The sequence below is a fragment of the Phasianus colchicus genome, chromosome 1, assembly GCF_987193195.1.
Source record: "Phasianus colchicus chromosome 1, bPhaCol1.hap1.1, whole genome shotgun sequence".
NCBI classification, from domain to species: Eukaryota; Metazoa; Chordata; class Aves; order Galliformes; family Phasianidae; genus Phasianus; species Phasianus colchicus.
The window spans coordinates 112656274-112670087 of record NC_143436.1 but is presented as its reverse complement, the minus strand read 5'-3'; the positions used below and the strand labels follow the sequence as shown (position 1 = coordinate 112670087).

General features: G+C 37.2%; 1 protein-coding gene across 10 annotated transcripts in view; it reads left to right on the top strand.

Moving 5' to 3' along the window:
* KDM6A (lysine demethylase 6A) overlaps nucleotides 1-13814 on the top strand; it is a 145928-nt gene that overhangs the window by 21357 nt on the left and 110757 nt on the right. For all 10 annotated transcript variants that reach the window (XR_004167122.2, XM_090123431.1, XM_090123442.1 and 7 more), the window contains exon 3: nucleotides 10647-10755. Coding sequence is in view for 9 of the 10 variants with exons in the window: in XM_090123431.1 (XP_089979557.1) it covers nucleotides 10647-10755 (109 nt within the window). In the remaining variant the exon portion in view is untranslated. The remainder of the gene's footprint in view (nucleotides 1-10646; nucleotides 10756-13814) is intronic.

Below are 13814 nucleotides of genomic sequence, written 5' to 3'. Positions count from 1 at the left end.
CTTCACCAACTAAAGGCCTGAGTCATTACAGCTTCAGCTGAAGAGTCAGCTGCTTGACTTAGCAAGCAACTCACCTTTTGTGGAGTAAATTCAGTTGAATACATTACATCCGTCAAGAGGAGACATTTGTCCATAAATGTCTGAAATACATGTTGTTGACTTCTGTCATTTCATTTTAAATGCAAACCCTACAGTAATGTTAGGAGATCTTCAAAGGTATTTGATGAACAAATGACATACTCATGGTTTGAGAGTGGTAGTAATAGCATGCGAACTTCCTGACATTAAATGCTGAAATGTGCATCTCTTCTTTTGGAATACTTTGTCCCATTTACAATCTCTGATGATGGAGCTCGCATTTCTGTGGGTTTATGAAATGCTTTGTAGTAGTCAGATTATCACTTAAAGAATTTTGAATTTTCTCCCCAGTTCTGAGAGACCAGAATTGTTTTTGGTGCTCAGAGATGCTGATTCAGGTGTTCTGAGTGTCAGTATAGATACAGTGCAACGTAAATGCTAAGTCAAACATTAAGTTTCTGTACAGTAGAATTCTACTTGCCTCGTGCATATTCATATATATATTTTTAAATCTACTGATTATCTTAGCTCCTAAAAATACCTGTTTGCCATGCAGGTTGTGACTGGCAAGTATACTAAACAACAAAAGCAGTGAACTGTGTATTAGCTCCAATAAATAATTTTATTTATTGGTTTATTTAGCTGGTTCAGAGAATTGGATATGTGGTGGGATACATTTATAAAAAAAACAAACCTGTAGTTGACTGCTGTCTGAGGTTTAAGTTTTTGTCTCCTAGTATTTTTTTTTTTTAAGTAAGATTTATGTACTGAAGAGTTAGATGTAACTGACTGTAGAATAGCACTCAACGACAAGGAATTCTATATATAGTTTGAACTGGTGGCTTCTTGTCCACAAGTACTGGAGTATTATGCATTAAGTGTCCAGGTTAAGTCCAACAGAAAGGGGATATTGTACCTCATGCAGCTGGACATGGTAGAAAAGAGAATTTGCAAATCATTGTTGGAAAAAATAGTGGTGTGATAGAGTTAATTAGAAATTACAACACAGGCTAAATTGATTAGCACTCAGCCAAGATGGGTAGTGAGATGGCCCCTAATTCCTCAGGGCTGTTCTCTAATGAATTGCATTCCTCTTTGTCCATTTACATACATATGTGTGCGCGCATATGTGTATATATATATATAATTAGTGACAAAATCCACCTTGTCTTCACAGCATTATACTCTGCTTGTGGGTTGGGAAATTTTAGGTAGAATCGAGTTCCCAATGTATCACTAGGAGCTCAGCCTTTGTTATTCATCTTCACTTGTACTATGAATCATTGTGGTGACTTCTGGCCCAGAAGTGAGGAAGCTGTCTCTGGAATCAGGTAGTTAAGGCACATGCTGAGTACTGGCCGCTATAATTGAAGCCTTTGTTTTAATTTGGAGAAAATCCTGAATTTTAGTCTTTCATATCCTAGATGAATGGTCATAATGAATGTTCGTAATGGTTTTTTTGGGAGTGAAGAGGGGAGAGGAATTTCTGAGATATTTTCTTTCCTATGCATATGTTTTTGAATGTTGACCTTTTTAATCCATTGCCAGTAGAATTCTGAGCTGCTGTGGTTACTAAGAGCTGTGTCCTTTAGAGCAGCCTTTCCTTTCTGGCTTAATAGCACCTTTAGAAGCACACAGATACATGGAGAAGCAGTGTCAATGTTGATATATGCATGCTTTTCACTTACTCCTGGTCAATATCCATCTCTTTATCAGCAGATCAGGTAGGGTTTGGGAAACGTGTTCCAGAAGGAGGTCTTGTATCCAAGTTCAGCTGAATGTTAATGAAAATAGTGTCAGTTGACAGTTGGTATGGCTAGTTACCCCGCAGTTAGTGAATTCCTTGGGATGTGTTGCCTGTGAAGATGCACTACAAAGCTAACAACGCTATTCTTCTCAGAGGACTGTGTTGGCAAGTTCCTGGGAAATATTTGAGTGTATTGTCATCACCCTGGAATCTGTGTGAGCGCTCCCCCCGCACTCGCTATTGCCGTGTTGCACAGGCAGGCCTTATTTCTTTCCTCGAATGCGGCTCACTAGCCTTGCTGTTCAGTAGTGGTACTGGTGATTAGTTGTGTGACTGCATCGGGAGGATTGTATTCCTCTCATTTCCTCACTAACTGTCCTTAGTTTGGAATACCAGATAAAGTGGGAAAGCTTTGGGATAAGGCTGAGAATTTGCAGGTGTTAACTATGGAAAAGCTTTAGCTCTTAATGGGAATTACTGTGGTGTTTTTCAAGGGCACTGGGCATAAAGTTCTTGCCCTAAATATTTTTGTATGCAAGCTAGTTTTCATGCACATTTGATTATATTCCGGTGTTGCTGACTTTAAGGTTGAGTGGGTTTCCCATTGTCTAAGCATAATTAATCAGCCAGCAGAGGAGTATGTATGAATGGCTGTGGAAAAGGTACATTGTGTGATACCCTTGTTTGAGATTGCAGTGATAAGATAGAAGATGTTTGTGGGGAGCCGTTCTTAGTATGATAGCTATGTCAATTTGAAAGGTGCCGGCATTCTGAGAATCCTGGAAATAACATTCCAGTATTTGAAACCAGGTTCCTTCCATTTACAGAATTTTTGTCCTTTGTGTCTTACTGTAGTGTTACCAAATTAGTATCTCCTGTGGTGCTGAAAATTTCATACTTCCCAGCCTGTTAACATCCTTCATATACAGCTTCTTCCCTGTTTTCATCTCTATCTGTTTTAAAAGAAATGTTCTTTTCCTTGTATTTTCGTACATGAGCTACCAATAATATTTATTTCTGAAAGTTGAACCACCTCTGATACTTGAATCCTTTTGGACCTGAACTTCAAACTGTGCAATTTTAACAGCACTTGGTGGAGATTTTTTAATAGCTATAGTAGTTAGTCCCCCTGTATTACTTTGCATTTAGACAGCAGTGCTAACAAATTCTATCAGTCTGAAGCTGAATATTTTCACATGTGTTACGTCAGAATCTTGGTAGAAATTTTCTTCTATATATGTGTATTTTTAATATTTTTAATATTGTTATTACTTTTTTTTTTCCTCCAAGCTTCTTTATTCATTTCTTTCCTTTCTGCTTTTGTTCTTGGTAGCTGATAGTCCCACTGTTACATTTCCCAAGACTTAACCAGATCAGTTTTTTGCATGAATAACAGCTGAAATCTTAACTTTTTTTTTCCTTAAGCAAAGCAGGCAGTTACTAATGCCATCTGGTTTTCATTAACCCCCCACCCCCCACCTCGTGTTGATTTAGTTGTATTTCCAAAGTTTTATTTGTACAGTAAAACTAGTAACACAGACATCTAATTTACTTGAAATAATAATGTAAAATGTTACTAAAATCTATACAGGAAAATTTATCCTCCCAGATACAACCAATGTAACATTTTCAGAAAGAATAAGTTTGTCTATCAGAGTTAACTGTCTAAATGTTTGGAAGGATCATGCCCTTGCCCCTCAGTTGTGATGTACTTTTTGGTATAGTTAAGAATTGCTAGCATACAATCAGATGAAGTAGTCTAAAAGTTTGCGTTGTAAAATAATTAATTAGCTTTAGAGCAGTTGGCTAAATTAAGGTGCTAAATCTTACTCAGAAGATATTATGGAAACTATATTATTATGGTAATTATATTAAAAAATCTGCCTATATTCTGATAAAAATCAGCCATTTGAATTGCCTATGAAAAATCTAGTGCTTGCTTAAAAAATAATAAAATTGAGAATCCATGCATCTATATAAAAATAGAATGCAGGATTTGGAACGATGAAATTCCATACAATACTTGTCATATCTCTTGGGTTTCCAGATCATGAAATGTTTTCCAAGGACAGAGTAGAGAACATTCTGTTCAGTGGTTGTTGAAAATCTGTTTTAATTTCCTGTACAGTGTGTGTGTACATTCATACATACATATATTTATATATTTGCAAGAATTTTTGTAAATACAGTTGAATAAAATGGATTTGGATCTTGAAGTTCATCCTGAACATCAACTCCAGTCAGTAATTTGTCATCAAAATGCACTTGTTTATGGACACTGTCAGCTGCAACCAGCAAGCTTCCTATGTTTCTGTAAGAAGCCTTCATTATGGAGTTTACGCTGGTGACAGAAAGGACTCCGAATCTTAGCATTAATACCAAGTGTTCTTGATTCAGTGATGGCACCTTTGTGTTCTTGTTTTCTCCACCCTCTGCTAAAATGTCACTTTTCTCCATTTGTCATTTGAATATAAGCTTGCTTGTTCATGTGCTTCTCTGCAGTTCTGTGCTTTTAATGAAGTATTATCCCCCACTTCTGATAAATGGTGATAAATGATTATAAATGGCTTCAGGAAGAACTCTCAGTTACTCCTGTTTGCTTTTCTCCCTCAGACTGTAGGGCTGTTTTGGTGATGTTATTTTCTGCAGTAGGTTTTTAAATTACTTTTTTTTAAATTTTACTGTTTGTTTCTTATGGTGATAGTGTGCTGCTTTCACTCCAGTGTGTACAATATTTTTTTGTTTGTGACATTCACCTTTCAGATAGCTTGTGTGTTAATTTTGACTTTATATTCAGCAACCCTGACCTTAGTTCTGCTGCTTGCTTCTTCATCTCTCTTCTATTTGTATAAAAAACCGACAATAATACTTGCAACAATATTTTTTTTTCTCAAATGATAGTTTACTATTGAAAAGCCACTGCAGCAGTGATTCCATCGAGTTATGCTAACATGTAACTGCTTGTTCTTCTTTCTTGCTTGCAGTGTTTATTCTCGTGTACAGCTTCGTGGAGCAGTAGTCAGAGGAAAATAAATTGGCTAAAGCTGATGATACATCTCTAGAAAAGTCATGCATGGGGAGGATCAGCTTCCACTGCTGTAAAATGCTTAGTGTCCCTGAAATAAGGACTTGAAATGATCTTAGTATTGTTAGTAGATCAGAGTTGACATTCAAATATATCATAGATATTTTTGCAGAAAACAATCAAAATTGCCAAAGAGCTCAGTAAGTATTCTTTCTCCTTGAGGCCTAAACTGATTTGGGCGTGAGCATGTTTGTGCCTGGCATGCTGAGCTTAAAAGCCATGCAGTGGTTGTTATATAATACAGCCTGCATTTGAAATACAAGGAGAGCTAACTTGTGTTAAGATGAGAGAGAAACTTTATTTATAACACAATATGAGCTTCGAAGTGAGTATATAAAGAAGTCCTGAAAGCTCTGTTGGGAGTTGATACTAAGCAAGTAAGGGAAGCTAAGAAAGAGTACTGTGCCATCCATACGGAAAAAGAGAGCCTTTACTGAGGGATATGTTGAATTAATGTAGGTTACCTTTCATCAAATATGAATTGTATGCTTTTCTTTGTAGATGTATATGAAATGTTCTTTTAAGTCATCTGTAGCCCAGGAGTTGGTGTTTATCCAGCCGCTTGCTGATAGGGGAAAAAGCAGTTATAAAGAATTTGGGCTTGTCTTTTTTTTCTTTGCTTGTGCTAAGGTAGCCTTGATCACGCTTGTGTTGCTGTAGAGCAGGAGCTAGAACTAAATCAAGAGGCTCTTAGGATGATATCTATCATCATTGTTGTTTGAAAATAACATGCATTTCAGTCAGCTGCGGCATGGAGAAAGGAATGGAAGAGCAGCCGTTGAAAGCATCTGCTTTTAGTGCTGAGGGGGGGAGAATGGGCCCAGGATGTACATGGACTTCTGCTTTCTTGTCTGTAGATGTCCCTTGGATTGGCTGGTCAGAGAGATGGTATAATTATCGCTTCAGTATCCAGCACTACCTATATAATTATTTTCTTTTCTGGAAGAGTAAAATATCCCTTAGGAGCTAGTTAACATTTTATTTCTATGTGTAGTATTCCATTTGTGAAGAGTCTGCTGGTGTCTCCTGGTTTTGTTTTTTTTTTTCACCTGAAATTTCCTTCTTGCAGTTCTTGTTAGCTGCATGCAAAGTCAGTATGTTCAGATCATTCAGAATACATTTAGAAAGAAGAAGCAACTGACTTTTTTTTTTTTTAATGTACATTTACAACAGTGTTTTGTACTTTAATGTTGTGTTCTATAAGGCTCTAGGAACATCCCGGGGTTTGAATCTGGCATTTTACTCTGTTGTCTGCTTTTTCTTGAACAGTTAATTTAGTTTTTGGCTTTCTGTGGTTCTGTCTTTGTCTTTTTTTGTTTTGAGTAAAAATCTTCTGCGTCAGTGCATTCTTGCATTTTCATACCATTATTATATTGAAAATTAAAAATAAGTAGCTATGTTTAGCCATGTACTCCTGCTGCTTCCATCTTGGTCAGTGATGCTTGCAAGAGTGAGGAAGAACATACATAAAATGGATAGCCTGGGTTGGAAAGGACCACAAAAATCATCTAGTTTCAACCCCCTTGCTATGTGGAGGGTCACCAACCAGCAGACCAGGCTGCCCAGAGCCACATCCAGCCTGGCCTTGAATGCCTCCAGGGATGGGGCATCCACAGCCTCCTTGGGCAACCTGTTCCAGTGTGTCACCACCCTCTGTGGGAGAAACTTCCTCCTAAGACATTATTACAACATCTTCTTTATAAACTGCTCAAAAAAAGCTGTGCTAAGTTTTTTCCCTTAAAAATTGTTCAATAGTATTTGAATGCAAATTATTACAACCAAAGTGATAAAGTTTTTTTTGTTTGTTTGTTTGGTTTTGTAATAGATAAAACGGGGGTAACATTCCCTACCTTCTCCTTTATGAAGTAGAACTGTAAGATGTTATCAGTGACTCCTGTGTATCATACCTCAAATTCTGCTCTTATCTATTGGATTGTTTTTTTTTCTTACAGAGTACTCCCAAATCTAGAGGCTTTTCTTCATGGAAAGAAATCATGTTCTTAATAGTCAAAGTAGGCATTTGCTTTATTGTGTTATTTTTTGTTCAGTGGGGAAAAAAAATAGTACTCTGCAGAAATGTAGTGAAAAGATCTCTCAAAAAAAAGGAAAAAATGAATCCAGTTCCTTCCCCTTTGAAGTAATAAGTAGTGAGCATACAGGGATTTGGTAGTGGTATTTTTTTGGTGGTGGGATTTTTCTTTGGTAAAGTGGTAAGGATTTTTTTTTACTCTCCTAAACAATAGGAATGTTATGCAAGCATTTTCCTAGTTGATAAATATGTAGAAGTATGTGTTGTATCTAAATTGTTGTATTTAATCTTGCCCTAGGAAATGATTGTTGAATTTGTGGAATCAGAATTTCCACAGTAACGAGCTCTGATGTCATAAAAGTTGTTTCATAACCATCTTGTTAGAAGTGTTGGCCATGTGTGTTGCTTAGGTTTGCTTTTAATCAGGCAGCTGGCAGACAATGTGGGCATTATTGTTGATAGATATATATATATATATATATATATATATATATATATATATATTTTTTTTTTTTCCATCTCAAACTGTAGCTTCTTTTCCTGAAGCCATTCCTGAATTTGTTTCCTGCTTCTGCTCAGGCAGCCATACTGTAAAGCACTGCAGGTGATGGTTTTGCCGTGTTCTTAAATTCTTCAGGTTTCCCTTTTATCTTCACACACCCTTGAACAAAGGGAAGGAAGCATACGATGCTGTATGGCAATCTTCCTTATCATTTCAGAGTCTTTCTCCCTCTTGTTAATTTGTCAATACTAGCAGTCTTCAAAGCTGGCTTCGTTGAGTATGCCTATTTCCTCCACATTGTATTGATTTATAACAATACTTAGGAATCCGGGTTTTGTTTTTATTTATCTTATTTGTAATTTCTGCAGAATTCTCAGTGTACCAGAATGATTTAAATTCGTTGCACAAGTGGTGTCATAGCTGACCTTTATAGTTACAGAACCACTGAAATGAGATCTTTAGATTACTCATTCAAAGAAGCCATATGTGGATGCATATAGTTGTGACCTCCCCATTTAAAAATGCTTTAATCTCTTGCTGAATCTGTTAATTCAGCTAACAAACAATTTATTATCTGTGCAGATAGATACTTGTTATTTCTAAAAAGTGATTTCAGGCAGGTTTGATTAGCAAGAAGGTTTCTCAGCCAGGACTGAAACTGGGTAAATCTATTTGTAGGGGTGATTCCTCTTGGGCTGCTCGGAAGAGCAGCCTTGTACTGAGCATTCTCAGCCTTCCCAGGACTCAGGGGTCGGCTCAGGTGTTCCACCAGGGATGGAGAGCAAGGGGTGCTCTTACTTTTGGTTTCTGTTTCATTTGGTGAGAATGTGCTAGAAGAAAGTTGGAAATCCATATGAAATAACCAGCCCCAGTATGAGTGCACTTAAATGTAAGTGCTTTCCTGGCAATGTTGCTTGTTGGTTAGAGATCAGCTGAGGCTGTGTGCTTGATGGCATAGCTAGATTGCTCTAGCAGTTAACTGTTACTTCAAGAGGAAGTTCTGTTTTGTAGCTTTGGTGTTCCGTGCCTTTCCTTCTGATGGCTGTATTTTCAGAGCATGTTTTAAGACAGAGGGCAAATCTGCCTTGCTGAGGGCTGGGCAGAGTTCTGTGAAAGACATGAACACAGCTTTTGGTATCCCTACTTTATATAATGTTCCAGAAGCTTCTCATACATCTTCTAATATGTTTTTATTTGAGAAGGGGCAGGGAGAGCGTTAAGGGTTCCTGGATGCTTAGTTGTTAAAGTGCATATGTTTATAATTTCCTTGAAGATGCTGTATGGAAATATCCTATTATATTTGTTCACAAAGTTAAATTCTCCTAAAATACCAGTAGTTCTCTAGTTAAAGAAATAAGCTATCACCAAATTCTTCTCCAACAAATCTTGTATATTGACAGTTGTGGTAGTAGCTTCTTTATGCTCTGTGCAGTGACTGAATTATAAAGACAAAACGTTTGTTTCAGAGAATGTCAAAGTGTGAGTATTCTCTTCAGCAACTACAGCAGCTATGGCATATCATCAGAAAATGGAAGTCCTATCTGCAAATTGTAATTGTGACAGTAACAGTTAGAGGCAGCAGCAATAATTGTGTTAGATTTGTACAAATCCAGAGATAAGATCAAAAAGTGGGGAGAGAAATTGAGGCACAAAAATCCCAAGATTACATATAACTGCAATTGCAGATGGTTCAGTGGATAAACCTGAATGCTGAGAATTGACTCAAACGTGTAATAATTTTAAGAAATTCAATTCAAGCTTGTATGCCTTGGTTTGGATTCCAGGGATAATTTTCTTTAGACTTAGAGCTGGCTGACTTTAGAAGGTATTTTTAGTGGTGGGAGTAAAATTAAAGGAGCAGTACCTCTGATGAATTGTCAACAAAATCAGTCTTTTCAGAGCAGTTTGGTAAGGCAGAATTTGCAGCATTAATGAAAAATATGAACCGGTATTTTCTTAACTATTTGACAGTATTTCCTTTTCATGTTGTTGGAATTTCTCATTTTGAGTATTAATACAAGTTTTTAAGGAAGTAAATCACAGGTATGGGACAGAATGATTTACTAGTTGGACTACTACAGGGATAGGTTGGCATGCTGCCTCTGCCTTCCTGCTGCCCCCCAATTACTTACAGTTTTAATAAGATGACTTAAATTGTCATTTCGTATTAAATATTAAGGTCTCTGATCGTGGTAGTATATTAAAGTCAAGCAGTTCATCACAGCAGCCGCACTGGAAGCATGTTTAAGCCATGAGTTGGTGAAAAGTAGGGACTACTCAAATGGATTTGGAATTCACTGGAGTTCTGGCAAGTTTTTGAGAGTTTTGAAGGTCTGTCTGTGCAAAGGACCCTCACTCACTTCATCCCTCCCATTTAAGTTTGTTCAGCTACTTCACCTTAATGGCTAGCATGTTCAAAATCAAGAAACTGATTGGAAGTTCAAGAAGTTGAAAGACTTTATGTTTTCACAACCTGTCAGTGGGGTCATGAGGTAAGAAAAGGAGAGGTCAAAGATCATGACTGTTGTGATAAATAGAAGATAATAGTTTAATAAAAGTCTATCTTTGCTGCGCAGAACATATTTTGTGAGTGCTACTTACAAACTTCTAGGGCCACTTCTCTCAAAGTAAAATTCTGTTGGATTCAGGTTTCTAACTTCAGTGATACTTAGTCTGAAGTGACTGTGTAGTAAATGGAAGGTAGTAAACAGTGCATTTTACGACATGACAGCATTATGTGAAGAGTCAGATCTTTGAAAATGCATGCTAAGCTACATGAATTGTCCAAGAAAACATGCTGAGGTTCTGTGGTTCTTCAGTTTAGCAAAAACTCTTAAATGCTTAGGATGGCAAAAAGTGATTCCTTTAGGAATAAAAGCCAAAAACAATGAGAATAAAATGACAGTTTTTTTTATTTTTAATGATTTTCAGGGTATGGAAATTTTTTGGGGGAGAGCAAATGTTTCTGAAGTTGACAGAGAACTTTAGTTACTTGTTTGCTATTGATGTGCATTAGAAGATTTGAACTACAACTGTTCTGTCTTAAATAGTACATTTTATGTTTGATAAACAATGCTAACTGCACGTTATTTAGATGATGGTCGTCCTTCATTGGAGAGAAACAAGATGCATTGTTGCTCAGAAAATGTATTATTTGCTTTAGTTAAATACGGGACTTTGACAACCTTTTATTTCTTTTTCTCAGGCTGTTCGCTGCTATGAATCGCTAATTTTGAAAGCTGAAGGAAAGGTCGAGTCTGATTTCTTTTGTCAGTTAGGTCACTTCAACCTCTTATTGGAAGATTATCCAAAAGGTAAGGTGGTTGGTTATTTATTTATTTATTTATTTTTAGCATTTCCAATATTGGCTGATATAATAGAATACGAAACATTTAGGTAATTCACTGTTTTCATGGCTTGTACTATATTTCAAAGCCTGTAACACACTAAGACTGATGAAAAACACAGTTGTATTTTAATTTATTAGCCATTTCTAAATTGAATTTTAATTGGGGAAAGAAAAAAACCAGCCCAGAATACACTTCTGGTTCGGATATGAGTATGAAGTTTTTTTATTTTATATAGTAGTACCACACTGCTTGTTTCATTTTTCTGGTTCACTGCATGACTGTACAGAGTTGAACCTGTACCTTGAAAGGGTTCTTAATTGGATCGGGGAACACGGAAACTTCAGAAGCTAACCGTTTCTTCAGGAGGCACAGTTGTGTAGAATGGGTGCCTTAGATTGGGCTTGTGCCTTCATATGTTTGCAGTCTCAGTAGATAACACAAGGCTGAAAAATGCTAATTTAAGAGCAAAAGATGGCACTTAATGTGTGTTTCAAGTTCTATAGTTCTATTTTAAATACTGAGTGGGAGAATGGAACTGTGATTTTATTTGGGGTAGGTGTTGGTTTCTTAGGTTTATTTCATCAGGCTTTCCAATTATTAAATTTTTTTTTTTTAACCATTATTTCAGCCAGTGCTCATAGAAATGTATAAATGCTTGTTCTTCATTGCATGAGGGTCAGTAGACTGTTTTTATGGTAGTGCTGATGATTACACAGTATAACCTGCTGTGTTGCTGACTGATACATAAGGACAAGATCTTCAGCTTGTGCTATTGCGTGTTCATTGCAGGCTGCATGTGAGCTCAGTGTCTGATAGCTGCCTCCCTTCCAGTGATTGTGGAGTGTATAGAAGTGCATTGCATAATAAGTTTGAAGTGTGAATAAGTTTTATTTCATTCTATTACTCTTAAGCATACTAACTGCAATTATGGTTAATTTTGTAAATGCTTGGGATCTGAGAAGTACAGGCAATTCAGACATGTTTAGATTGCACTGATATGTATAACATCCAATTGTAAAGTCCTGAGAAGTTCCAGAAGTATGAAATGTTGAAGCAGGGTGGTCTTCAGAACTGCAAGGTGTCTAGGATGAAATTAGCCTTGGATAAAGTTGTGGAGAAGATGATGAAGGATGTAATTACTTAAGAGCAGCATGACTAATGTTGTTCTGCTCATGAAGAAGTGAAATTACTTCTGACAGGTTCTTGGCAATACCAGGCAAAGTATTCCCAAGTAGGCCAATAGTCACATACAGAAAGAACAGAACTCAGCCAACTGGTGAAGGGCTCTCCAGCAGTACAGCACTCACTGTTAGGAAGCAGCTTAGGTCCCTGAGATGCTCTTTCTTCAGTGCTGGCCCTTACATGAGCCCAGAATGTCTCCACCCTGGATCCACCCCTTTTGGTCAGATGGGGAGCACAATGTGCACACAAGCATGTGTTCCCTGGGCCAACCACAATCCCTTCGCCAGCTGCTCAATCATCAGTTCAAGCCCTGACCTAATAACAAGCCCTGTCCCCGACAAATGTATTTTTTTTTCCCTTGGAAGCTTATTTTTTTTTATTAACTACCTTCAAATGTATGGACTTGTGCATGTAGTGAAGGAGGGTATGTCTTTATTAAAGGCATAGATCATTTGTGTAAAAACACTGGCAGTGTAGTTTGCACAGAGTAGATCAAAATTGTTAATTGATTTCAGAAGTACAAAACATGATCAAGATGAAGCAATTCTGGGTTGATAGAGATCTGTTGAAAGCTTTGTGTTGTTTTCTTCTGATTTGATCTCTCACATATATTTTGACAAATGTGGATCATTCAGTTAGGTATAGCTCTGTGTGTGTTAATATTTTTAAATCGCCAGCTATTTTGTAGCAACAAAGACTATCAATCACTTCTGGATAAGAGGACTTGTAAGATTCATGGCAAGTTATTGCATGTCATTATAGGAAGCAAAGTCTATCCTGATAGCATTGTGTAGAGAATATCAGTAGGGACAGACGAACTTTGAATGTGGAATAAGTTGATGGCAAATGTCTTGCTGAAGTCCAGGTAAATCTAGCATGTGTTTTTATTTCATGAATTGAAACCCATCAAACCTGTTCTTTTAAAGTGCATTATGTTTTGGGTCACTTGTATCCACTGAAGTTCAGATTTAATATTTATTTTCAGTTAAAAAAAAATAAAATACTAGTCTTCAACAAAAGCTGTGAGTTTACATCAGATATTACTGGATGACATCCTTCTCTTTATTATATCTGAGGTCAGATTGCAATTGTCTGGCATTGTAGTCATGCCAAAATGCAGTGTATTTGAATTGCTATTGTTAACTAAGAGGTTTCATTTGCAGCCATTGCGATTGAGTTGTCCTGTTGATTTTACTCAGCTATTGTTAGGAGAAGGTGCTATAGGCAAGAAGGTGTCAACTGTTAGTAGATTTTGAAATACTGTGAGCTACTAGCTTGGGTTTTTGGACAGTGATAAGTAGGGCAGATTGATTCAGCTTAGCGTATATGTTATAAGGTGGTTTGTGTGTCTGCCTTTTGTTTTTCTGGTCGAGAAACTGGGGAGAACTGGCTTCAGGTGTATCTGAAACAAGAACATTAATTCCTTCTAGTGAAAACTACTGTGTTTTTCTTAACTTGATGATGATGTCTTCACTGTCCAGTCGGAAATTATTCACCAGTGCTTTGATCGTTTCAAAGGCTTCCATTGTTCCCTGGCCGTGTCTTAAGTGGCATCACTTACCTGCTTGTTGCTTCTCTCTGTGTTCTGCTGGCACAGTTCAATTTGCAGCTGTGTGGGGAACTGATCCAACTAAAAATATACTAGCAGAAAAAACAGTGCACTTGCCCCACAGTGTGAAACCTCAGCCTCAGGTTTTGCCTGAGGAGGCTAATGAGTGATCATGTAGGCTTCTGGACACAGCAGTATTGTGCATCCAACTAAGACTGTCAGCTTTTTTTGCTGCTTCTTTCCTTGAATGAGCTGGAATTTTACCAAAATTTGTGTGTTTCTGGTCTTAGGG